The 25,050-nt window shown below is 30.4% G+C and overlaps 2 protein-coding genes and 1 non-coding gene across 5 annotated transcripts; 1 reads left to right on the top strand and 2 right to left on the bottom strand.

The window, feature by feature from the left end:
• Positions 1-289: 289 nt before the first annotated feature.
• LOC100818007 (probable polygalacturonase) lies at positions 290-4,094 on the top strand. The gene is made up of 6 exons (XM_006588521.4): positions 290-478; positions 1,399-1,713; positions 2,170-2,290; positions 2,418-2,592; positions 2,681-2,751; positions 3,108-4,094. The coding sequence occupies exons 1-6, from the start codon at positions 467-469 to the stop codon at positions 3,782-3,784; spliced, it is 1,371 nt and encodes a 456-aa protein (XP_006588584.1). The 5' UTR covers positions 290-466; the 3' UTR covers positions 3,785-4,094.
• A 5,819-nt stretch (positions 4,095-9,913) lies between these two features.
• On the bottom strand, positions 9,914-16,337 carry LOC100788073 (kinesin-like protein KIN-14I). Of its 3 annotated transcripts, none has more exons than XR_005886894.1 (21): positions 16,127-16,337; positions 15,767-15,992; positions 15,404-15,570; positions 15,174-15,317; positions 14,801-15,037; positions 14,633-14,704; positions 14,309-14,377; positions 14,068-14,139; positions 13,848-13,979; positions 13,676-13,757; positions 13,455-13,550; positions 13,169-13,342; positions 12,979-13,085; positions 12,722-12,900; positions 12,421-12,582; positions 12,068-12,321; positions 11,775-11,941; positions 11,498-11,680; positions 10,644-11,137; positions 10,256-10,462; positions 9,914-10,197 (listed from the first exon to the last, which is right to left on the bottom strand). XR_005886894.1 is itself a non-coding variant. In XM_006588519.4 (20 exons), exons 2-20 carry the CDS (start codon positions 15,873-15,875, stop codon positions 10,336-10,338), a joined length of 3,039 nt encoding a protein of 1,012 aa, XP_006588582.1. In that variant the 5' UTR covers positions 15,876-15,992; positions 16,127-16,335; the 3' UTR covers positions 10,219-10,335. The 3 variants fall into 3 exon arrangements, 1 of the variants encoding a protein (XP_006588582.1); XR_005886893.1 differs by having other exon boundaries at positions 9,918-10,197; positions 14,789-15,037; positions 16,127-16,335; XM_006588519.4 differs by lacking the exon at positions 9,914-10,197 and having other exon boundaries at positions 10,219-10,462; positions 14,789-15,037; positions 16,127-16,335.
• A 2,654-nt stretch (positions 16,338-18,991) lies between these two features.
• Positions 18,992-19,109, bottom strand: MIR10186A (microRNA MIR10186a). The gene has a single exon (NR_161642.1). It is a non-coding gene; the product is annotated as a microRNA MIR10186a (primary transcript).
• Between the last annotated feature and the right edge of the window lie 5,941 nt (positions 19,110-25,050).

Here is a 25,050-nt window from a genome sequence, read left to right as displayed (position 1 = left end):
ATTCTTTCTCTTAAAACCCATAAGCACATTGACCCAGATCGATTTCTATTTGGTAGCCTTGGGTGGATAGAGCCTAAGGTTTTTTTTTATAATAAAAAGATTAATGGGAAATTAAACACCCGGAATTATTGTTTGATATTAGTTAATTAATTGATTAATTAACATTTTTATAATCCAGTGTCCTTGTTGTATACGTGGAAATTTGTTTAATATAGTACATAATAAGGAAAATGAAATGCAGAGCTGGCATTTTCCTTTATAGCCGTCGCTTTCTACTACCTCTCCCCGTTTGTTTTATTGTTTCTAGTACTTGGTTGGCATTATATACGAAATAGCACTTGCTCTCTTCCACTTCTTGTTCTGTCCTTATGTTCTTGTTCTAGTTCTTCTACCCTCTTCTTCACTCTTGTTCCATCACTGCTTTCAGAGCTTGCTATTTCTCTTTGAAGAAGAGGGGCACAGACCCATGAAGAGTCTCGTAAGTACGTTGTTAACAAATTACAAAGAAAGAAAAAAATGATTTTTTTTTTCACCGTGGGGTTGTTTTGTTTTGAATTATGTAGCTGCCCGTAAAAAAATGTCTTTTTTTTATTATTATTTTGATTTTTACCCCCAACACCCACAATTGATCTCGGTGTTTGTTCTAGATTTTGTAGTGACTTCCAAGGTTAAGTTTTGTTATAATGTCTGGGTTTTAATCGTGAATTACGTCAACCCCTTGTTGTCAAGATCAATTCTCCAATTGAAAAGGATTTTTACCGAAGCGACTTTAGTGAATATATAGGTTGGTGATTGATTACGCCGTGGCAGGTTCGTTGCGGCATTGATTTCATGTCTCTGAAAAAATGGGTCTGGAGATCTTTTCGGTCAATGTTTATGGGTCTAGCTGGAAACTTTCCATTAATGCTCAGCTAGTTTCAATTACATGTTCAGTTTTGGTTTCTAATTATCGTATTTATATCTGTTCTAAGTATTCACTTCTCAATTTTCTTGGAACGTTTTTAAGAATTATATTAAATTTAATTAGTTTGCTTTAATTACAGGTTGTTAATTGTTTGGGTGTTTCATAAATATCCCTGGTTTCTTCTTGCCTTTTGAAAATATGAAGTGTTCGCATCTTTAATATCAAATTGCATCTCTTGTCCGTTTGTTTCTGTAATTACTACTATCTAGCAATATTTGGTTCTCTGGGCAAAAGGCAATATCTCTTCAAGAGGAAGCCGAAATGGAATATTTATTTTGCTCTTCAAGCTATTGTTTTATTTTTTTTGGAAGTTTTGATGACTTTAATTTCATTATATCATATGTTTTGATGTCCACATTGCCCTCTCTGTAGTTCTTACCCAATTAGCAATGTCAGTGTGCTTTAAATTTTCTCCTTTTCTTTTTTCTTTCTAGGTAGCTGTGCTTTTAGTTATAGTATTAAGCACTGCTCTGGAAAGCAATGGAGAAGATGATCATGAACGATGTAAACAGGAAGCAGTGGATCCTAGGCCTCACAGCGTGTCAATCTTAGAGTTCGGAGCAGTTGGAGACGGGAAAACGCTGAACACAGTTGCATTCCAAAATGCAGTTTTTTATGCCAAGTCATTTGCTGACAAAGGTGGGGCTAAACTATATGTTCCATCTGGCAAGTGGCTTACTGGAAGTTTTAACCTTACCAGCCACCTCACTCTCTTCCTTGAGCGAGGCGCAACCATCATTGCATCACAGGTTTTAATCACTAACTTGAATTTTAGCCCCCATTCCAATTACCTTGTCCATTTCATAGACAAAAACTGAGGGTTACCAAACAGATTTGTTTCTTGCACTCTATCAAAATTCTCTCATGGGAAATTCATGTAGTCAGTATTTGGTAGCATTTTATATTTTCAAATAAAATCTATGTTGCACTTGCACTGCTAAATAATTAGGTTCAGCTTATTCATATTCTTACCAGTAGAGTGTAAAAAAATCACAGAAGGAAAAATGGAATAAACCTTTTAATGCCATTCTTCTAACCTGTTCTAGTAATCCTGCCTGTCACACTGCTGGAGCATAAAAAATGTACATGAAGTGAATTTTCTGCAATATGTGGAAGGAAAATGTCAACGAACAATATTTACTGGAATGCCAATTTTGCTTGCTCTGGAAAATTTTACATGTGCCTTTTGTTTTATATCATTTCAGGATTATGCACACTGGACTGCAATGGACCCCCTACCCTCCTATGGTCGAGGAATTGATGTTCCTAGTGGGAGATATCGCAGTTTAATTTATGGACAGAACTTAAGTGATGTGGTGATTACAGGCAGGGATTTTCTTCCATTGCATATATATATATATATATATATATATATATATTGTAAGTATTTCTCTGATAGGATGAACATTTCTGTGCTACCATACTCAAATTGCTGTATTTAATAATGCAACAGGTGATAATGCAATTATTGATGGGCAGGGTTCTGTCTGGTGGGACCTAATCGGTACTCATTCCTTAAATTACAGCAGACCACATATTATAGAACTTGTTGGTTCTGATAATATCACAATCTCAAATTTGACATTTTTAAACTCTCCTGCCTGGAGCATCCATCCAGTATATTGCAGGTATAAGTGGTTCATGTTTGTTTCTCTGGCTTATTCTTAAATGGAACTGTTCTGTTTTATAAGTATCATCTTTACACAATGCTTGCAGTAACGTTCAAATCCAGAAGATAACAGTTCATGCACCAACTGAGTTCCCTTACACAAGCGGTATAGTTCCAGGTAAATTGAGAAATTATTACGTGTGACTTTTCAGAGCAGTGATGCAGTACATAACCCTCACACATTTGAATCATGAACTTTTTAGTTGTCTATATCTTTTATTTAGCTAGCAGTAAGACTTCTTGATATGATCGAAGAAATGGTATCTTTCCCAGTTCTCATATTTGGTGTATTTCCTTTCACGAGTTTTTTTTTTAATTTTGTTTATGCATTTCTTGAAAATGTTCCTCTAGTCATATTCAACAAGTGGTTTAGTCATGTAGTGATGGTTTCATGTACCTTGGTTTTCATGGAGCCTGTTCTGTGAACTATTTTTTGTAGGAATTATGAATCTCATTAGTGTTTGCTACTTGCAGATTCTTCTGAGCATGTTTGCATTTACAACAGCAATATTAGCACTGGTCATGATGCAATTGTGCTGAAGAGTGGTTGGGATCAATATGGAGTTGCCTATGGCAAACCAACCTCAAAGGTCCACATCCGGGGTGTTTATCTACAATCTTCATCTGGCGCTGGCCTAGCATTTGGGAGTGAGATGTCTGGAGGCATATCTGATATAATTGCAGAGCAGCTCCATATTACCAACTCAACTATTGGCATTGAACTGAAGACAACTAAGGGTAGAGGTGGTTATATGAAAAACATCTTCATTTCTGACGCAAAATTGGAAAATATTTACTTGGGTATCAGCATGACGGGAAGCTCTGGCTCCCATCCAGATGACAAGTACGATCCTAATGCAGTTCCGGATGTTGGTAATGTTACTTTTGAGAATGTGATTGGTACAAATATTGCTATTGCTGGGAATTTTTCAGGAATAGTTGATTCGCCTTTCACTCCTATCTGTCTTTTGAACGCGACCTTTTCTTCCAGTTCTGAGTCATCATCTCCTTCATGGTTTTGTTCTGACATAATGGGAATCTCCGAGGAAGTGTTTCCTGAGCCATGTCCTGATCTGCAGAACACGTATTCAAACTTTTCCTCTTGCTTTTCTTCCCTACATCCGTCGTCTAGTTATGTCTCAAGCGCATGAGATCGCCATCTCTAAGAATCTAGTCATTTCTTTGATTCAACCTGTACATGAGACACAAAATTCATATTCCATCAGGAACTTCATTACAATTTTCCAATAAAAGGAAATTCTTGATGTAAAGATGTTCTTTCTCTTCAACATTTCAATGAACCTTCCTCTTGTCTGTGCATGAAAAGTCCGTCTCTGAATAGTATATTTTATGTACAGCCTCAATTTCTTCATTCATGTAAAAGAAATTTTTGATGTTGGTGTACAGCCTAAAGACATTATTTGCTTTCAACTTACCATGTATAATATGGAGTGCTACATTGATTTGTTGTCCATGGCTGGGCTTTGTGAGGGTGTGTGGTGTGGTGTGCAGCTTTTGACAAAATTACGGTTTTCTTTGCATAGTTCTCTTTATGTTATACCTCTGGATTAATCTAGACTACCTTTGCTCGTTGTTTCTTGACATTACATTTTGTTTTTTGGATTGATAAAATTTAGAGGAAGGGGATGGTGCCCCAATACAAGATAAGGAAAGCCTTTGGGCTTAAAGTGTGCTTAATTGGGTTTGAATCGTTTTGTTGTCATGACATGACAAGTACTACCAATCTTTAACTAATTAAGGTAGGAGCCATGGGAGTGCTGCATGGTCTAAAGTTGAAAGATTGCTGTCCTAATGTCGGGGTAGTGTTTTGGATTCATCTCAAGCATTTTGTAATTGCTAGACAGAGCTACATGGTGACAGTGGTAAAGGCTATTTCCTTGTCACCACTAAGTCCATCAATGGTAGTTAATTGTACCACTCTTACCCATCTTGGGAACCTATAACAACTCGTGTCAACTTTCTTATGAAAGTACCGGGATTGGATCGAGCGGAAGGAGTTAGTCTTTTACAGCGTGGTGAACCAAGGTTTGAAACCCTATTGAAAGGGGTTTATATTTAGTGTTTGATGGTGCTCAAAGAGGATTTGGAGACTGGGAAACAAAAAAACTTTCTTATGGAAGTAGCACTAAACTGGCATATGACATGCAAAACATGGTGATCATTATCATCAAATCTACGGGTGACACTTTCCATCAATTAGTGTAATGGTACCTGAATTATACAAACAACTTTTAATTTGTAAGGAATCTCATGCTTTGATTGGACATTTTTAATCTTTATCATAGTGATGCAACTATGACGGGTGGCCAACCCTTTAAGGCGAATCTAAGCAAAGTTGGTCTATTTTGAGAATCTTTTAAAGATGGTTTGATCCAATTGTTTGTTTTTTAATAAAAATAATAATATATAAGGGAGAAAGATAAAACCCAACCTCTTGACGTTTTTGTTACCACTTTTTTGGATCGGGCAGGACACGGTCGGGCATCCAATTTCTCAAAGATTTCTGCTACAATAAACCAAAGGCACCTCTAATAGAAGAGGGAAAAAACATGAAAATATAAAGTCTCGCGGAATTGATTATTAAAGTAATCCTAATGAATAAAATCAAGGTAATGTAGGAGCAATTTTTCCTTGACTAAATTAAGATTTTTTTTTGTCATTTTATTTTATTTTCCAACATGTTATTTATGATCCTTCCATTAGTCTCAATAATAATAAATAGTAATTACCACACAAAAAAACCTATTAGATTATTACCCTCATTCTTCTGACCAATTAAAATCAGTTTTCTTATTTGTACCAATTTTTTTATCCATAGAAATTAAACTCAAAATTTATACTGATTTGTTTCATTATTCTTAATGAAACCTTGTGATTCCTTCTTATTCAGGCAGAAAACCTAACTTTTAGGTGAATAATTAATAGTATCCGCAACCCAACACATATCTTTGGGTGCTTAAATGGATCCCAATTTTATACATCTATTATCTTTACTCTTCTCAACTTAAGTAAGTACATTGGGACCCAATTTCTCCACCCCCAACAGTTCTCTATAGGTTCCCAAAAAAAAAAATCTCACATCCTTACATTTCATCAATGATTTATTTATCTATTAAAAAAATCAATGATTTATTTATTAAGTATGTTAGACCTTTCTTTGTTCAAGTGCTGTATACCCAAATTCATACTGTACCAAATAAACCCAAAATCTTTTTCATTTCTTCCTTTATTTCCATTGTCACTATTCACTTATCTTTTCCATTCTCCTCATCTTATTGCCACTAATATCTCGTTTTTACCTATTTTCTTTTAGATTTTGTTCAATAACATTTTTTTTTGTATTTTCTCTATTAATTGTGTTTCGAAAATATTTGTATTTTTTACATGGGTCTTATTTAGTCCCTATTTTATAGAATACCAACCTAATGGGAAATAAGACTTGCATATTTAGGGGGGGCCTATATGAATCTCACCCAACAAAAAAATATTGTATTGCTAATATTTCTCTTAGGTTCAAATGTTAGTTAATTAATAGTCCCTTGCTAAGCCATTTATATATATATATATATATATATATATATATATATATATATATAATAAGCACTCTTTCTTTTTTGTTTTTACGTCTTATTCAAGTATATTAAGTGTCATTGATATTTGGGGGTGAACCGAAGATAATCTATTGCATATTAAAATTCTTCAAATTTTTTCTATTTGATATTTTGTCATCACAGGTTTCTTAAAAACACCTGTCTTTGAGAAATTGTATTTGGAGAGTATGAGAACATTACAATATTTTCCTAATTTTGTGCTATTTTATTGTTGTCCCTTTTCACTCTCCTTCAATTTGAAGGAAAATTACCATTTAGTTATTATTATGTATCTCAGCATTTTTTTATACCTATTTTTATGTAATTGTCTCTCCTAATTTCTTTTCCTTTCTTAAAAATAATATTTTCCTAATTTGATTATGTTGTCATGACAGACTAAGCACTGCGATTCGGGTTTTGTAGTTATAGTTTATATTTGCTTAGTTATAGTTATATTTGATACACATCAATATGTTAGTTTTTTTTTTTCATTAGGTACAATGAACATTAGTATGCTGGTTATTTTTTTCATAACTATTTATATACTTATGGTTTATTTGTAAACAAAGAATATAACTATTTTCATACAAATAACATCAGTATATTATTTTTTTGTCTTCATCAATCAAAGTTATTCTTATTTTGTTTCATATATTATATGCATCTTCTTATATTATAACTCACGGTAATATAGAACAAAGGTGTTAGGGTGAGGGTTACATTCGCATCATTTATCTTATAATTTTCAATCTAATTCTATTATTATTCATAACTATTTATATACTCAATTTATTTGGATTAGGCAAGTTTAATCAGAGTAATTTGACAAGAAGTTATTATTATTATTATTAAAGATAAGATAATTATAAGTTATATTCAAATATCAACAAACTGCGTCCTATAAAGACGAAAAATTGCACGAGAATCTTGTCATTTGTGCAAAACTTGCAATGTATATATATGAGCAGATGACTGGATAAGCGTAAGTAACTATTCAAAGTTCAAACACCTTTAAAGTTGTGCTTATTATTATATTTGATAGGCAAGGTAGTTCTTAATTTATTGGTTTTTTTTATCTCCTGCTGTTATAAATTAACATATTTGATATTATTCTTCCTTTTATTAAAAAAAAGTATAGAATGAATTGAAACTTTGCAATAATAAAAAAACATTATTCCACGAAAAATTTAATTGGAAGTTGAAAACTATATTAATTAATCATTTACAAATATAGTCTAAGGCCGATCTAAAAAAAAACAAATATAGTCTAAGTATATGAAACCTTGTAACTCTAGAGTATTGAAAGCTTAAAAAATATTATATTTATGTAATTAGACTTTATTTTTTAAATTATTATAGTTATGTTATTAGACTATGTACATAAAGGTTTTGACCTTTTCCATGCAAATCATTAGTACCTATGTTTGATCTACATAATAAATGAATTTTGACAAGAATATTTACAGAGATTTTTCATTTTAAAATTTGTTTAAAGAAAAAGTGCGTTGTAGTATTTCGTAACCTTTTTATCTACTTAGAAGATTTGTTAAAATTATTTTAAAAATATTTACAGAACATAATTATAATAATTTATCTTAAATAAAACATAATTTTATTCACAAACTATATAAATAAGTTTAAATATTTTAAGACTACCTCAAAATTAAATAATATTAGTAAATTTTCTGGTGCATCACTAGGATAATATTACTAGTAGTGTAGTGTATATAATGCAAAAGAAAATCACAACTGGAAAAATTAAATCACACAAGAAAATTAGATTATTTGAATAATCAATTATATGTATCATTAATTATAATTAGAATGAATTTTGTTTGGATAAGTTTGTTGAAAAGTGGTTTGAATGTAAAAAAAATTGGCAGCATGTTAGGATGCATACTCTAAATTCTAACATTTATCCCCTAGGACCCCTACCTTAACATTACGCAGATGTTACATATTCATATGATTATCCATCTCTTAACAACAAAGATATCATAAGTGCTAGATTTGCCTGTCATGGGCAACAATTATTTCTCCTGCGATTATGATGTTTATATTGTAGGGCAAAGGTCATCCACTTGTCGAACATTTTTCTTCCATAAATAAGATGGTCCGGCCCCACAACTAAGGGCATCTATTGGAGATATCAACATATTAATCACCTCACTACACAACAGGCAAATATTTTCTTTATCGTCATCACTCTGCATGTTCACCAACGTTGTAGATAACAAACAAATGGTGTACCTGAATTAGAATTTATTAGCCGGTCTAAAAAAGAATTATTAGCTCAACAGCAAAAGGTCACACTCCAGCAGTGAATTTTACTGTGCCATCAATCCTGTTTCTGGAGACTAGAGATGGAAAAAACCTAGACATTAACAATTATCTCAAAGTCTAATTGTAGCGATAAATAAATAAGTTTCCATCGTTTAGTAATTTAATTTGTGCTTACATGAAAAGACTGGCAAAAATGGTAGTCTCAACATCTTTAATGAAAATTATTGTCACACGTAAAAAATATTTTTAAAAAATCTTGTAATGCTACATACAAAAAAAAGAATTTAAAAGAAGCAAATTATGGATCTCAAATTCTATATAGCAAATAATTTAGAATTAAATAATCAAATAACACTTCACACGTAGGAAAGGGATCCTCTTTACTTTCTGTTTCCTTCATTTTCTCTACTCCTTTCATTTTTATAAGCTTTTGGGAAAATAAATAAAATAAAAATGATACACATTTCATGAAGAGTAACATTTATTTTCTCAAAAGCTTAATAACAGAAGAAATGATGAGAAAAAAAAATAGAGAAGATCCGATCCAAATCCTTACGGGTAATGGTCATCATGAGAGAAAATTGATTTCTCTTCTATCTTTGTGGAACAACAAAAATGGTCTTATACGCAAGTTTGGAAATCTAGTAGAAGACCATAAAATGACATTTGGGATTGCAATTGAGCTTTATACAGAGCTTAGTGGTGGAAATAAGGTTATATTAAGTTAAGTTTAACTTTATAGGGCATTTTTATTGTTTGATTTGATTTTTTAAACATCAAGATTATTCAGAAAGTCTATTTTATGATAAAAACTTTTTAAACGATATTTTTTTTTTTTTGCTTTTATACAAGTTAGTGGACCTAAATTTTTATGTAAACGAGTAAATCAATAGATTAAATCTTTCAAATAAAATAACAAGTATATAATCTTAAAACAATAGTAATAATAATATAACATTATCATTGATATTATCTAATTTATTATGTTTATTTAAATAAGTTAGTCTATTACATTTAAAAGGCATTTCGATTGGCTTGAAATTAATCATTTTAATTAAATAGATTTTAAAAAAAAAGATTAGAATTTAGAGTACATACTACTCGAATTGTTTCCAACTACTAAGTTGACTCTAGTAGGTAAACTAATCGAAATAATATGATTACATTATTGAATGACGATATTACTATATTAAAATTTTAATGGTTATTAAACTAATTGAAATAATATGATTGCATTATTGAATGACAACATTATTTTTTAAATGGTTAATGTATATTCATTAAATTCATGTTTCATTTACATTATTGCTTAACACGTACTCCATCATGTTACATAGCTTATACATCAAACAAGAAAAGGAAATAAATAAGAGAAAATTCAAAAGACAGTACAGCTTTAGCTTTTATGAGAAGGGGCGACGGGCAACCAAGACATAAGAAAATAGACTTTACAAATCAGACCATTGTTGCTACTTTGATCATTGCAGTGGTTTTGAAATTTTTACATCACCTAAAAGCTACAGTGTAAAATGAACAAAAAAAAAAAAAAAACAAAAGTCATGGACCCATGGTACAAGCAACGGGCATTATTGCTCCATTATCTGTGTAAATACAAGTTACAAAACTTACAAGCATAAACCGAAAATATATATATATATATATATATATATATATATATATATATATATATATATATATATATATATATATATATATATATATATATATTATTGCAAAAGCCCTCCATCTAAAAAAATTGAAAGAAAAAAAAAAATCACCCTTTTAACGTTCCAAATAAATAACATGTTTTACTTTCTACTCCCAGTTTTACGTTTCATGTCAACTGGAGCTGGATGTCTTGCTGTTCGATTGACACCGTTTGATTGTTGTTTCCTTGAAGGTGAAGGACCAAGAGAAGAATGAACATTATTCTTGCTGCAAAAATTGAAAGAAGATTAATATCAGAGAAAAAAAAGTATGAAATTGAGTGCATGCATGTTTCTTTTCTTTCATCCGAATTTTTGAAATATACTTGTTGATTTTGAATGCAAACAAAACCAAACATGCATATGCATAGAAAAAGAAGCATTCTCAAAGAAGACCCTTGTTGCATTACCTCAATATTGGGCTATTTGTTGGCTTTGAGACAGGTCTCCTAGCCTTTGAACCATTGCCATTGGCTATGCTGGCAAGTTTGGAATGATTAAATTGCCAAAGCAAGTCAGGTTCCGAGGAATCAGTGGTTGTATCATCAAGATCATCCATGTCATCTGAACCAGCAACGTTAAACTGGTTGTTGCCTCCCATGAACATGTTGTGGGATCTTTCTGGGTCCATTTTGGAAGGATCTTGGAGATACTTCTGATAAAATACCTCAGATAAGTTCCCACTGTCTGCTTCCCAACACCCTAAGATGTTCTCAGTTTTGTTTGTAGCATCTAGCTTGTTTACCATGACTTTATCAACCCACTCTCCTGAACCAGTTTCTCTGTCATCATCCCCATAGTTTAGTCCAAGATTATTCAATGGGGGCCAGGGTGGTGAATTCGTCGACATCTCATCAAAATCATAGCTCTGAGTTTTTTGTCTCAATGGGGTATTACTGTGAAGCTGCAAGATCAATGGTTAAAAATTCCATCAGAGTTCAACATGCAATAGGTAAATTGATTGTTCAGATTCATGCAACTGTTAGGACTGTTTTTATTGATAAACATGAATTTGCTCCTACACCATATAAGAAGCTGTGTACATAAAACTCTCATTAGAGGATCTCATTGTATGTTTGTGTTATTAACAAACATGATTTTGTTCCAAAATCATATCAGGACTCGCGATGTAAAATTACTGAAAATTTAAGGAGATTACTATTTTCCTATACATCAAAATTCAAACTACTTTGCAAAATTGAGGAAAGTATTATTTTTTTTTTTATCAAAAACAGAAAATAACCAAAAAATGAAATATACATACCTCTATATTGCCTACATCAAGCATTGGTTGCCGGCACCCTAGGCTCACAATATCAGCACCCCGTTGGTTTGCATGATAAGGTGATACCTCACCAGCCCTTGTCCTATATTTTTCAGAGCTACCTGATAAAGAATGTTCTGATTCACCTTCCTTTCTTGCCAATGCTGCTTTGAGGCTGGCTATCTGAAACACAATTAAAAAATTTAACTTAACTCTGAAGCAGTAAAACTTAGAGAAGATTATTATGGAGATCCAGCAGTCAAATTTGAATATCAACCTGTTCTTTGAGCTCTTTGACATCTGCTGCCCCATCCTTGTTCACTCGAGCAGCACCAAGTTCAACTGTTGCAACTCTTTCTGCAAATTTTAAGGTGCTAATTGTTTCTCCAATAGCATCAACCTCTGGACTTATGTGAACAAACATTAGTGTCTTGGCCTGTCCTCCTGAAATAAACACAACCAACATAACGAGAATATGAGATATTCAAATTGGAGAGAATTGTGTAACTTACGAATAGAAAAGAATACAGCTGTGTGAAATACATGCACAACTAGCTTTTTAAACCTTACCAAGTGAATCTTGAAGTAACTGTGTGAGTTTGCTATTTCTGTATGGGACATGTTGGTTTTTCTGAGCAAGGGAAGCAATGACATCACCCAAAGCTGAAAGAGATCTGTTAATGTGCTGTGCTTCTTTCAGTCTATCTCCTGTGGCCTCAGATTTGTCAACTCTCTCACTTCCTGCCAAGTCAACCAAATGCATGCATCCACGTAGGATAGTTCCAGAAGTCAAGTCTCTTCCTTGAACGTGAACAGTCAAGCAACTACAAAATTGATAATTTAAGAAGTCAATGGATAATTGTTTCATTAAAAAAAAACGTATATAAACAAGAGTGGATGACAGGACAATGAATAGGATATACCTGTGTGATCGACTACTACGGTCATTAAGGGCTGTTGCTCCAACTGCACGATTCCTTTGGCCCAGGTTCATTAGTTCAATAACATCTTTTGTTGATGAAACTGGGACTTGGCATGCATCTGGTACGCTGAGCCCTCTATGAGAATTACTACGAATTTCTAATGTATAAATGGTTAAGGGCAAGCATCATCAGTAAAGGTTGTTTTCATCTTCAGTTTAACTAACCAATATTAGAAAGTAATCAAAGTAGAAGTCAACTATATATGTATTCTATAATTATAAGGTAACAGCTAAAAGGATATCTTTTGTTTGATCCATCAGTAACCAATAGATCTCTGACTTGCTCATTATAAATCTCAATCATTTGAACAGACACATCATAGCAAAAAGTGCCTCTTCTTTGATCTGCTGTAAGAAACAAATCACTTAGAGCCCTGTAGTTTACACCTCTGCTTTTCTCTGTGATCTCTTTTGGTCCAGTCTGCACGTAAAAAACATAGATTAAAGAGTGCCATTAAAATTTTTGAGTTTTTTTAGATGACAACCAAGTGTAACTTACCATAGTGTGAGTTTTTCCTGATCCTGTTTGGCCATAAGCAAATATGCAAACATTGTAACCATCAAGAACAGACCTAATGAGTGGCTGCATATCAGAGAAGACCTCCGCTGAACACAAGAGAAGAAATTTTTTCAATATTTACTAAATTATAGTGATCTTGGAGATAGCTGAAACTGAAAACCAAACCAACCTTGGGATGCAGATGGTCCAAAGACTTTGTTGAAGTTAAAGGATCTACGCCCTTTCCCATTCTTTGAAGGAATACTAATTGTGATAGTTCCATCTTCTATATTATCTACTGTGCTTGAATAATTTGGTTGTGCAGATAAGAAGGGTCTTACTCGACAGTACACCCTTATACTTCCTGATCAAACAAAATTAACCATCTTAATTTTATTTGGGAACAAAATCTTTAGAAAGGTGTGAAAGATATAACTCATACTAAGCTTACAGCAGCCAGCCAATCAGAAATTTACCCTTAAGATCCTGGACTTGATTGTATAGTTTGCGATTTTCTTCAAGAACTTTGTGATATCCAGAAGCTGCATGAGCTAAGCTATGAACATGCCTGCCTATAAAGAAGAATAGGAAATCAAATAAGATGCAGCACCTCATCTACCAATGGTAATGCAAAGTAGAATGGAATGAAACAATATAGCAAAGAACTTAAATAAATTAATCATAAGCAAAATATTACCTAGATTGGAGAACTCCTCATGAAACTTCATTTGCAGGAACTGCATACCAGCTTTGGTGGTGTGAATTGTATGCTTTAGTTCCTATAAAAACACAAGAGGTAATATTTTACTAATAAGTAATAAAAAAATTGCAAAGTTAAAAAGATTAATATTATCTTAGCTGCTCCCTACTTGAATATCTCTTTGCTGATTATCAAAGAGCATTTGCTGCTTCAGAAGTTGTCTTTTCGATTCCACATCATCAACATGGTTTTTATGGAAGAATCCTTCTTTCTTTGTTACCATAGGAATCTTGCTATCCATCTAGTGAATCAAAAAATTGATGAGTATAAGCATTTTCAAGTTTCATGAAGGTCATGGAATATGTTAAGCTTGAGGCCAGTTCTATTACCTTTTTATCTGCCATAACAAACTTTGATACAGATCCATTGCCTTGGGACACAGCACCTCTTGAAATTTTTATCTGTAAGTTACATGATAAATAAATAACCAAGAACACAGCTTGTCAAAATAATCAACTATAGCAAGAACAAGTTTTTCTTTTCTATGAATGGAGTGATATAAATCACAACTTACCCACCATCACCTAAAACTAATGACATTATACATTACTAAGGTAAAAAGTATTGTACCTGTTCACCCTGGCTGGCAATGCGTTGCTCAAACTCCTCTACGACCTTATTCAAGACTGATTCAACTAACTGTTCCATGCAGAAGAACAATGTAGCTTAAAGCAAGTAATCTCAAAAGCCCTCTAGCATTACAAATGACAAGATTGATCCAGAAACCAAAGGGAAGAAGTCCTTAACAATGATTATAAACACCCATACAATTATTAAATGCATTATAATGTGGCGGTAGATCCTCAATGCTTACAACATAACAGACTTATATACTCCATTTGTATAAATAAATAAAATTATTTTTGTGAAACACAGAACAACTTAGCCCCTTACCAATGGAACTTCTTCAGGCTTCTTATCTAATAGTATTGCACGAACAAGCATACTCAAAGAATGAGACCCAGACTGCAAGCGAATAAATGAATTAGTTATCTTTCTGTTCAACTAGACAAATTCAGAGAACAGACAAATGCCAAAGATAAAGCTTACCAGCTTACCAACCATTTTATTAGACTCAACATCAGAGGTAAGAACAGTCATGGATTTTTCATTGATAGACGAGTTCCTTGACAAGGAATTAGTAAATGGCTCAGAGGTTTTTCTCACAAAAGATTTTGAAGAGATTGCGGGTTTGATAGTTCCACCAAATTTCCACACACCATTACCCCCAGTCTGTTTCCATTCACTATAGGACTTAAGACCCAAGACGCTGTTCACAATCCTGGCTGATTTTCCTCCCTAAAACACAAACCAATAATTTAGCAGAAAACCAACACAAAAACATTATTAAACTTCCAATGTACACAATGTTGCTAAGTGCCAAGGGATTATATTAAATGGTGTTGTGTTGTGTCATTAACAATTCAATTCATACTTGTTCCAGATCAGATGCCTCAAAGGTAGGAACTCCAATTTCCTGCACAGCCACCAGAAAGTTCCTCACATTTTCAAAATACTGAAATGCCGATAAAGGTGCTCCATCAGGGACTAATGCAGAATCAGCAGGACTCTCCACGACCTTTAAGAATAATACAGAGTTTACATTAGCATAATATAAACATCAATATTAAAACTGAGAGTACATCAAATCAAGACCATGCTCACCTTGGGTACAGCACCAGGTTGAACTTTATTAAGAACATTACAGAGAATGATCCCACTTCTCAAACCAAGCCTAAACTCTTCCTCAGATGGCTCTGCTGGCAAATCTTTAGCTGCAACAACTCCAACCATTTTCCTCAGCCACCCTGCTGCTTCATATCTTCTGGATGCTGCATTTTGAAGACTTTCAATCTCAGGATAACACTAATACGAAATCCAGTTGCTTTTTCAAAAGAAAGTGGCATGTATCAAGCCATTAAAATTCAATAAAAGGTAGAACAACGATTATAATTATACACATTCATAGAACCCGGAATTCAAAAACTGAATTTTGACAGAATCCCAGAAAAAATAACGGAAAATTACCAGCTTCTTCTGCTTTTCTAGATTCCAAGTCAAGATCTTTGAGGCGAGTACCGTGCTGTTGAAGCACATCTTCCACCACAGATGCAACTGAAAACGAAAATGCCGCCATAACCAAACAACACCACACACTAACCGAGCCTTAATTAAGCTGAACTCTCTATCTCCCACCAGAGACAATGTTCAACAATTCAACTCATCAACATTGTCCACACCAGAGAGCTGGATTCTACAGCACCCAAAAAGAGGAGAAAAAAGAAAGAATATTGATGAGGAACAACAGAGAAGAAGAAAAAAGAAAGAAATAGAACAAAAGTTGAGTCTCTTCTCTCTCTCTATCTCTCTATCTATATCTGCACTCACTTTCTGTCTCTCTGATTTTAACACTTGATGATGATGGTGGTGGTGTCGAGTGTTGAGTGTTGCTGAGGTTTCTTTGTTATCAATTCAATTCAAACACACAGAGATTCTCTTTGTTACCTTTTGCTTTTTTATCTTTCTCTGTACTAAAACAAAACAACGCAAATTACTTCTTCCTTTCTCTCTCTCTCTTTGGGTATCCACTTTATACTCTCTCCACCACTCTGTTGCTTCGCACCTTCCCATGCCTCACCTCCGAACCTGTCTATCTTCCAAACCTCCCCGGTCCTATGTTTTAAACTTTAATAAATAGATATTAATGTTTTGGTTTGTTTCCTAACTCCGTTGTAGTTTCAACAATGTTTTCTTTCACTTCGTCTCAAGGCGCGTGTGCACTTCAACCTAGGAAGTGGAAATTTTTGGGACACTTGATTTTTTTTTTTTTTAAAAAGCTCATTTTTGTTGCATATTTTTCAACCTTAAAGGAAATTTTGGTTGGATTTTTTTTCAAAACCTTTCGACTCTATCTTTACACCTAAAAATGAATCATGCTTTTACCGGACTGACTCGAAGATTATTTTTTCCTATAAAAAATACGTCTGATTTTACTAAAAATTTTAAAAAAATCATGTTTTCAGGATATATTTGATTTAGAAGAAAAAATATAAAGAAAAAGAAAGAAGAGAAGTAGTAAGTGAAATAATTTTATATTGTTTGATAAAAAATATTAAAAATATAATAGATATGTTTATAAAATGATATAAATGTTTTAAATAAAATATATAAAACAAATTAGAAAATTTTATGTTTGAATGAACAAAAAGTTTTCTTCTCCTTTCATATTTAATGTTTTGAAAACATAAAAAATTCAATACTTATCATATAAAAATAATTAGGATAATTAATTAGAAAATGTCAACATTTAGAATTATTCATTTAAACTAATAAGTTATTAGTCCAGCTAAAACTAAGTTAGATATCTTTAAACAAGACGTTGAATTTAAATTTTATAGATAAAAAAATGCAATTAAAAGAGAAAATTTAATTAAATATAATCATCAATATATTTGATGAATACTTTTCAAAAATAATATAATTATAAAAAGAATTATTCATTTATTATTTGTAACGCGGAAAAACAAGCGAAAGAAACACCTGCCAATCTCAGAAGGAAACTGAATAATAATCATTTAACACAAACTTTTATTGTTATAAATCACAATGATTTTGTTTGATTCACTTTGGTTTTTCTTTTCTTAAGTGCAATACGAAACTAACTGGCACAGTCAGCATGCCATATTGGTAATTGGTAATTTTGTTACGCGGCTAACCATGAATGGCCCTGCTTTAGGTGCTAGCTGGGTGCCCTCGTTTTTACTTTTTACTGCTCCGTTGAGACGCAATAACATGTCGACAATCATCAACCTAATTTATGAAAATCAAAAACCAACTCGTGCACATGAAGGTTTGCCAGTTTTCTATTCCCCCTTGAATTATCTTCATTTTTTCCGAGTTTCTAGTTTAGACTTAGTAATGTTTACAAAATAAATATGAGTATTGCACACATAACCCATGGACCCTGTTCCTAATACTCGTAGGTTATATTGGTTGTTGCCATAACCTCTTTTTCTTTATATTTCTTCTTAAACAAATTTAAGTGTATTGTTTAAGTATCATGATATGATGACAGTCACTTAATGCCACGACCATTCAGACGACCCTCCTTAATATTCGTTATAATCTGCTGGCCGCTCAGAAAGAAGGGAGAAAAATATAATAGAGGAAAAGAAAAAGTGAAGTACTATGTCCTGCCTAACTTAACTTAGAATAAAATCCCTCCTTTGGGATTCAAAAAATAAAAAATAAAAAATTCAAACACTTAAAAAAAATCTCATTGAGAAGTTGGAGGTGGTTGGGTTTGTCTACTTCGTTAATGCTCATCCACATAACACCACGTTTAGTCTATCAACTTTGTTTGAAAGTATTATTTTGCTCTTCGATTTCAAAATGCAAAAAATTAGTAGGTCCCTATCATACTGTTGGAATTTTAAATTAATCATAGTTTTATAATTCTAACAACAGGATGATATGATGATGACGACGACAAGCTTGTATCTTTAAGATGCTACTAATTGGCTTATTATCATTGTTTAGGCTAATTAACCTTAGGAATAATTTAACTAAGCCAACTTGTGTTGATGAATTGGAATTTTGTGACAACGCGCCCAGTGAGTGTCACGTCATTGTCTGATGTTAAGCATCTGGCTTTTTTCCTCAATAAGTTATTAAGCCAGAATGCACAAAATCATACAGAATTCAACATTTTGATACATTATAGATAGAAAGTGATCAAGTTTTCAAGTCACGAAAGTGGATTATGGATATGCTTCACCGAAATTGCCACACAATGTTGGCTTGAGCTAGTTAGAAAGGTTGAAAGCAAGTATTCACAATTTCACATCATCTTTTACAATAAAATAATAGAATTAATCTAAGTAATAACTTAAAATTAAATGGAGCATGCCACCACATCCTCTTAGTAGACAGAACGTCTTTGTCGGTCAGTGAAGTGGTTGTTGGAATACAGTTGCCTTTGCAGCAACAATGGTTAACGGTACATGGCGGCAAATTTTATCAATGAAAAAAAAAAAATAGTATTATTAATCAATATTATTAAAATACTTATTAAGAAATTAGTAAATAATTTATTTATTAAAAGTTATATTTAAATTGTACTAAAAATCATAATAATAATGTATCAGTAATATGTTTTAATATTTTAATTTAATAATCAATATAAAAAAATTTAATTACTCATTTAATCCTTATCATTTTTAAATTTATTCATTTTAATTCTTATAGTTAATAAATGTAATTGAAGTTTACATTTTAATTCCCAAAAAGTTATTGTTGTTAAATTCCGTTAATTAAAGAATTTGAATGATAGAGACCTTTTAGGTATTAAAATATAAATTTTAGAACTAAAATTTAAAAATTATAAATACTAAATGAGTAATTAAATCTATAAAAAAATAATAAACACTTATAAGAAAAAAATAAAATGAATTAAACCTTTTTTATAAATTAAAATTAAATTATATAAGTTAAAATTAGTTTTTAAAGAAACTAAATAAGATAACTTCTATAAAATAAAAATATATAATTTGATTTTAACTTGTAATAAATTATTTTATTTTCTTTTTTATTTTATTCTAGAAAAGTTAATATAAATATAACCTTTATCCAAGTTATTCTAATAGTCTTGAAAGTCTAACGATGTAGATGGACGCTGAAGCTTGCGGGGTTAAGTGAAATAGAATTCAATGATTTTATTTTGTTTATTTGCTAGGATTAATATTTGTTTTGAAAGTTTAATGTTGATATATTGTACTTATAAATTATATATTATTAATTAAGTAAATAATACTTTAAATATGAATATTATAGTGATTATTTAAAAGTTAATTTTTAATGATATAATAAACTTTGCATTATCAGTATATTTCAATTAAATTATTTTAAAAAACAATATTTTAAGGATGCTTACAAATAGTTACACTCACTTTCTTAAGGCGTAATCAAACTACAAGAATATCTCCTTTAGTCCTTCTGATTCTAAATATTATAATTAATTCTCTTATGCTTACCAATCAATGTCACATTATAAAAACCTTTTTTTATATCGATAATTAAGAATATATTTTGTTTACATTTTGTGTTTTTATTTCTTATTTTTATTTTTTAAAATTGTTTTTATTTTTAAAATATTAAAATTCTGAAAATATGTTTGATTTGACTTCTTATTTTTTGTTTTTAAAAAGTAAAAACAATGAAAATTTATTATATATTAACTTTTGTCTTCTTATATTTTTAAATTTGTTTAAAATTATATTCATTATTATCGCGTTTTCATTTTACCAAAATGAAATTTTTGTTTTTCAACTGAAAACGAGATTTTATTGTTTTCATTTTCTGGTTCATTTGAAAAAATAATTTCACTGAAAATGTTTTCAAAAATCCAATCAAACACATTTTCATCATCATTTTTTATTTCCAGTAAAAATAAAAATAGGAAACAATCAAACTAAATACCCCTAAATTTTTCTGTTGATTTAGAAGTACAGATGTAATGTTTTTATGTAAAGTTTAAAACTAAACGGTGTAACGGTTAGACATTTTTTATATTAAAGAAATAGATTAAATTAATACATTGAGTCTCTATAAGTTTATTTATTGTTTAATTAAAAACCCTTGAAAGCTTTTAAACTATGGATTTATAATTAAGTTTCATATAAAGCTAACGCTATTTAAATTTCTTTTAAGTATTTTTAATGACACATATGTGACATCATTCCATACATAGTATGCATATCCAATAATGTAACTTTATAACTTCAATATTATTATTATATGATCATCACTTCATTAGTCATGTCTTACATTCCTTCAAAAAAAAGAAGTCATCTCTTACAAATAAAATCAATGTGTAAAACAATTTTTTTTTTTATTTCTCAAGTTCACTCTAATCTTGAATTTGACCCATTTCTCAATTTTCCTCCATCAATATTCCTATTTTATTCTTGGTGGGCAATTGATGTAATCTATACGCTGTATGCCGAGTCTCATTTTTGCTATCGGTACCTTAATCAATGATATATATTTTTGCTGACAAAAAAAAATATTCCTATTTTATTTTCCATTTTTCTCTTTCTTTCTCTAAATCTGTAAGTTTGCCCAGTCTCATTTTTGCTATGTGCCAAAAAAAGTCTCATTTTTGCTGGACGGATTTTTAGCACCATTTTTTTTCTTAAAATTATTAATTTCCCAATCGATTTAATATTTTTTTTCATTTTTGTACATTTGCATGAGTTTTAAGATCATAAGAAATAAAATAGATAAGTGTGTAAAAAAATAGATAATAGAAAACCTTTTTTGTTGCGTAAAACACATGTAAAACTATTCTTTAGCCAGCAATATATTGTTGAGAATACAAATGTTCAGGTTATAAGGTAAGACAGCTAGCATTTTTGTCACGGTTCCATGTTAAAACACACACATATATTATATTGAGATTACTTGATTTATCTTTACTTAATAGGAGTCAAAATCCAAATTTTTATATGTAAGATGAGTAAGAACATAGATATACAGTTATAATTGATTAATTGTCAAATGCTTCTCATATGTCACATTAATGATAACTTAATACGTTTAAATGATTGTAGCCTGTATGAACTTAGTCACAAAATACGAAAACTATAAGGACTTAATTAAAAACATATGATATAAAATTTTAAATCTATTGAAAATATATACGAATTTATTCATAATTTAACCTAACAATACAAATGTACTTGAAAGATTTTAACTTCATGAAAATTATCTGAACTCCTCCTAACTAAAGTTTAACAGCTTCGTGTTACATTTTGATGGAAATAATTAAATGCAAGAATTTATTAAAATATTTTTTACTTATTTTTAGAAAGAATATTTTAATAAGTTATATTTTTTTTAGATTAATAAGTTATATTTTAATGAGTTTAATTATGATATATTGTAAGTATAAAGGATTTTAGAACAGTTTAATTTTCAAGTATTGTTATTACAAATATTTTATATTGTCAACTAATTAAAAAACACTGTAAATATGACTTTACGATGTTTAATACAAAAATTTAAAAATTATCATGACAACTGATTATTAAATAAGAATATAAAAGACCTTTAAACAATTAGTATATTTAAATTAATTTTTTACCATGTTATTTAATTAGAAATCATTTTAAATATGAATTTTAAAATAAATTAATAATCTTATGATATAGACCGTAGACAACTAGATGATAATGTAAAAAATAATTTAAATTTTATATATTATTGGTATAAAAATATTATACTGTTAATAATTAGAAATCATAGTACAAAAACTCGTTACATTGTTAGTCATAAGTTACTTATTTTTAAAAAATTATACTGTAAATACATTTTAATTTAATTTGTTAAAATACTCTAAAAGATAATTTTTGTTAATGTCTTTTTTAAATATGAAAAATAGACAGAAATACATTTGCTGCGAATAAAAGAAAGGACATTGGGAGAAACAAAGGGGAGGGTATAATTGTGAAATTGGCGTAGAGCATCGCCGTAACGTTCAAAATATTCAAAATGGTGGTTCGGAACCAGAGCAATGAGGTTCGGGAGCATGGTAAGGGGCCACGCCACGCATCCAAAGCGGGACGGGACCCACACGCTGGATTGCATGTAATGGTAACGGAGTGGGAAAAATCGTTTGGACGTGGCGCCTTTCTCTTGCTTCATCATAACCGCCGGCAACGTGCTACTCACTACCCACTGCGCGTGCCTAATGCCTAACATGAAAACTAATTTAAAAGAAAATAAGATTTTTTTAGGCACAAAAAATAAACTAATTTTGTATATGATAATTAGTGATTGAATTATTGATAATAACACTATCCATGCATTTTAATTAAATTCTTTCATAATTTTTCATGAAAGTATAAAATATTTTTTAAACTAACCATGACCTTAATTGACTTTTTTTATTTGAAAAACTAAGTAGGCAAGTTCAGTCAAAGGAAGAAGTTAATTATTAAGAATAATGATTATATTCCACTTCTTGACAATGTTTTTTATTATTGAGTGTGGTAGGTTTTCTCTTTTTTTTAATGTGATCTATATAAAATTCACAGTAATAAAATAATTTAAATGGAATGGGCTCACATTATAAAAGTTTTTTTTACACTATTATTTAATTATAAATTATGAAATGTGATAAACTGATTCATTTTTGTAATAATTATAAACTATCCTAACTTACATGTTATATTTAAGATAATTTTTTAATTAGTTGATAATATGTCAAGGAAATCTAGCTCAAATGATTGAGCTTGATGTATGGGTTATAATAAACTTTTTGATATTATTTTTTATTCTTACAAATAAAAAAGTTAATAATGTAAATTTTTTATACTATTAATATATAAAAAATAAACTTGTAATAAGATATAGAGTAAATCATTATTTTGTTTCCTAATATGTTGGTATATTAGTTCCTGAAACTAAGGAAATTTTAAATTATTTTATTAAAACTCCTAAATTCAATCACTTATTATCATTTTAATCCATAAATATATGTTAATACTATCAATTAAGTCACATGTTATCTTTAATTTTGGACTAATGTGTTTAAATATTGCATTTTTATCATCTTTCAAAAGTTTGTGTAGATTTTTCTTAATTAGTTGGAAGAACTAATTAATGTGATAATACTCGGATCTAAAATGTTGGTTTACTTTATAATATATATATATATATATATATATATATATATATATATATATATATATATATATATATATATATATAATATGTTAAAGAGTGTTTAATTTTTTTAAAAAATGGTGCAAAACTAAAAGTAATTGCTTAAGGTATAATTTAAAAGAGTTTAATATTTATTTACTAAAATAATTTTATATTGTCATCCAATCACAAATTATCATTTAAGTGACTCTAAGATTATTATTTTAAAATTTAACAAACTTATTATACATAATAAATTAAGATTAGACTCTATAAAACTTTTTACAATATTAATATATAATCATTTTTCTCATCTTAAAATTTAGTTTTGAAAGATAAAAGAGAAGGGAGACATTTTTTTTAATTTTAATAAATATAAATATTCTTTGATTTAAGAAATTTTTGAAATAAAAAAATAAAATAATAAATTGATTTAAACTGAATGTTTTTGTTGACGTTATGATATTTTATAGTTCTCTTAATTTAAAATTATATTTATTCCTTTCCTTTTCTTGTACGCCCTCAAAGTTTGGAAGTTGTTTAATTAGGTCAACACGGAACTCTTTTTCATCTCTCTAACTAATAGTGACGAGCACGTCAAAACCGAATGAAATTCTAGTCGAAATACGGAATATAATACGCATGAGACTTGGAACATTGCTAATCATTCTGAAAGGTAAATTAATAGTTTAGATTTTAGATACAAAACTGGAATTTGGATTATACTTTATCTTGTACGAAAGCTTCAAAGTTACGGTTATTATGGAAAGGTTAAAGTTATGCGTTATCGCTTTTCCTTTATGACTTTCACATGTAAGGTGAGCCCGGATGTTGCCTAAAATTATATTCATGAACTGAGGTTTACATCACTTTTCTGGTGCACAAATGTGCAGATTCATGCTGTCAACTCTGAATTGAAGATGGCAAGCCACATCAAACTATGGAAGCACATGCATTCTCATCTTGTGGAAAGCAATGCTTGATCCCCATGACCAAGAATCAAAATACTCAATCCCTGCATCCCAAAAAAAAGACAAACAAAAATCCTATTCTTTTATCCAATTTTATATTTCCGTGTTTGAATATTATTTTTAGCTTAACTAAAAAGAAGAATAAATTTTTTTTGAATACAAATCCATTTACTAATCTGTTTAGATAGTACAAACTAATTACTACATAGGAGTCTATTGACCATTTGTTTGACATTGTTGAAACTCAAAAGAGGACAAAAATGCGAGCATTATTACAATCTGGTTGCTATTCAATTCCTCTTTAGTCTTTATGAAATGTTGGTGTACCTTTTGGCCATGATCCATAACATGACCCCAGAATATAAGAAGATTGTTACCTACCCTATTCATCATAGCAGTGACTTTTCTGGAGGCGCATTTTTTTTTATCTCATAGTTAGGACATTCATCATACTTGTTATTTATATTACCATGAAATAATAGTACTCATTATATTTCCATTGGCCTTCCTCTGGGAGATTACACCAGCTATAAATTGCGTGCACAATTTCTTAAAACTGGAAAGAAAGTAAACCGCACCAAAACTTGAAAACATGGGCATGTAAACAAAATATTATTTTATAAACAAAAGAGAAGC

Source organism: Glycine max, chromosome 10, assembly GCF_000004515.6.
Source record: "Glycine max cultivar Williams 82 chromosome 10, Glycine_max_v4.0, whole genome shotgun sequence".
Taxonomy (NCBI): Eukaryota; Viridiplantae; Streptophyta; class Magnoliopsida; order Fabales; family Fabaceae; genus Glycine; species Glycine max.
The sequence above is the reverse complement of the archived record's forward strand: the minus strand, read 5'-3'. Positions and strand labels throughout refer to the sequence as shown.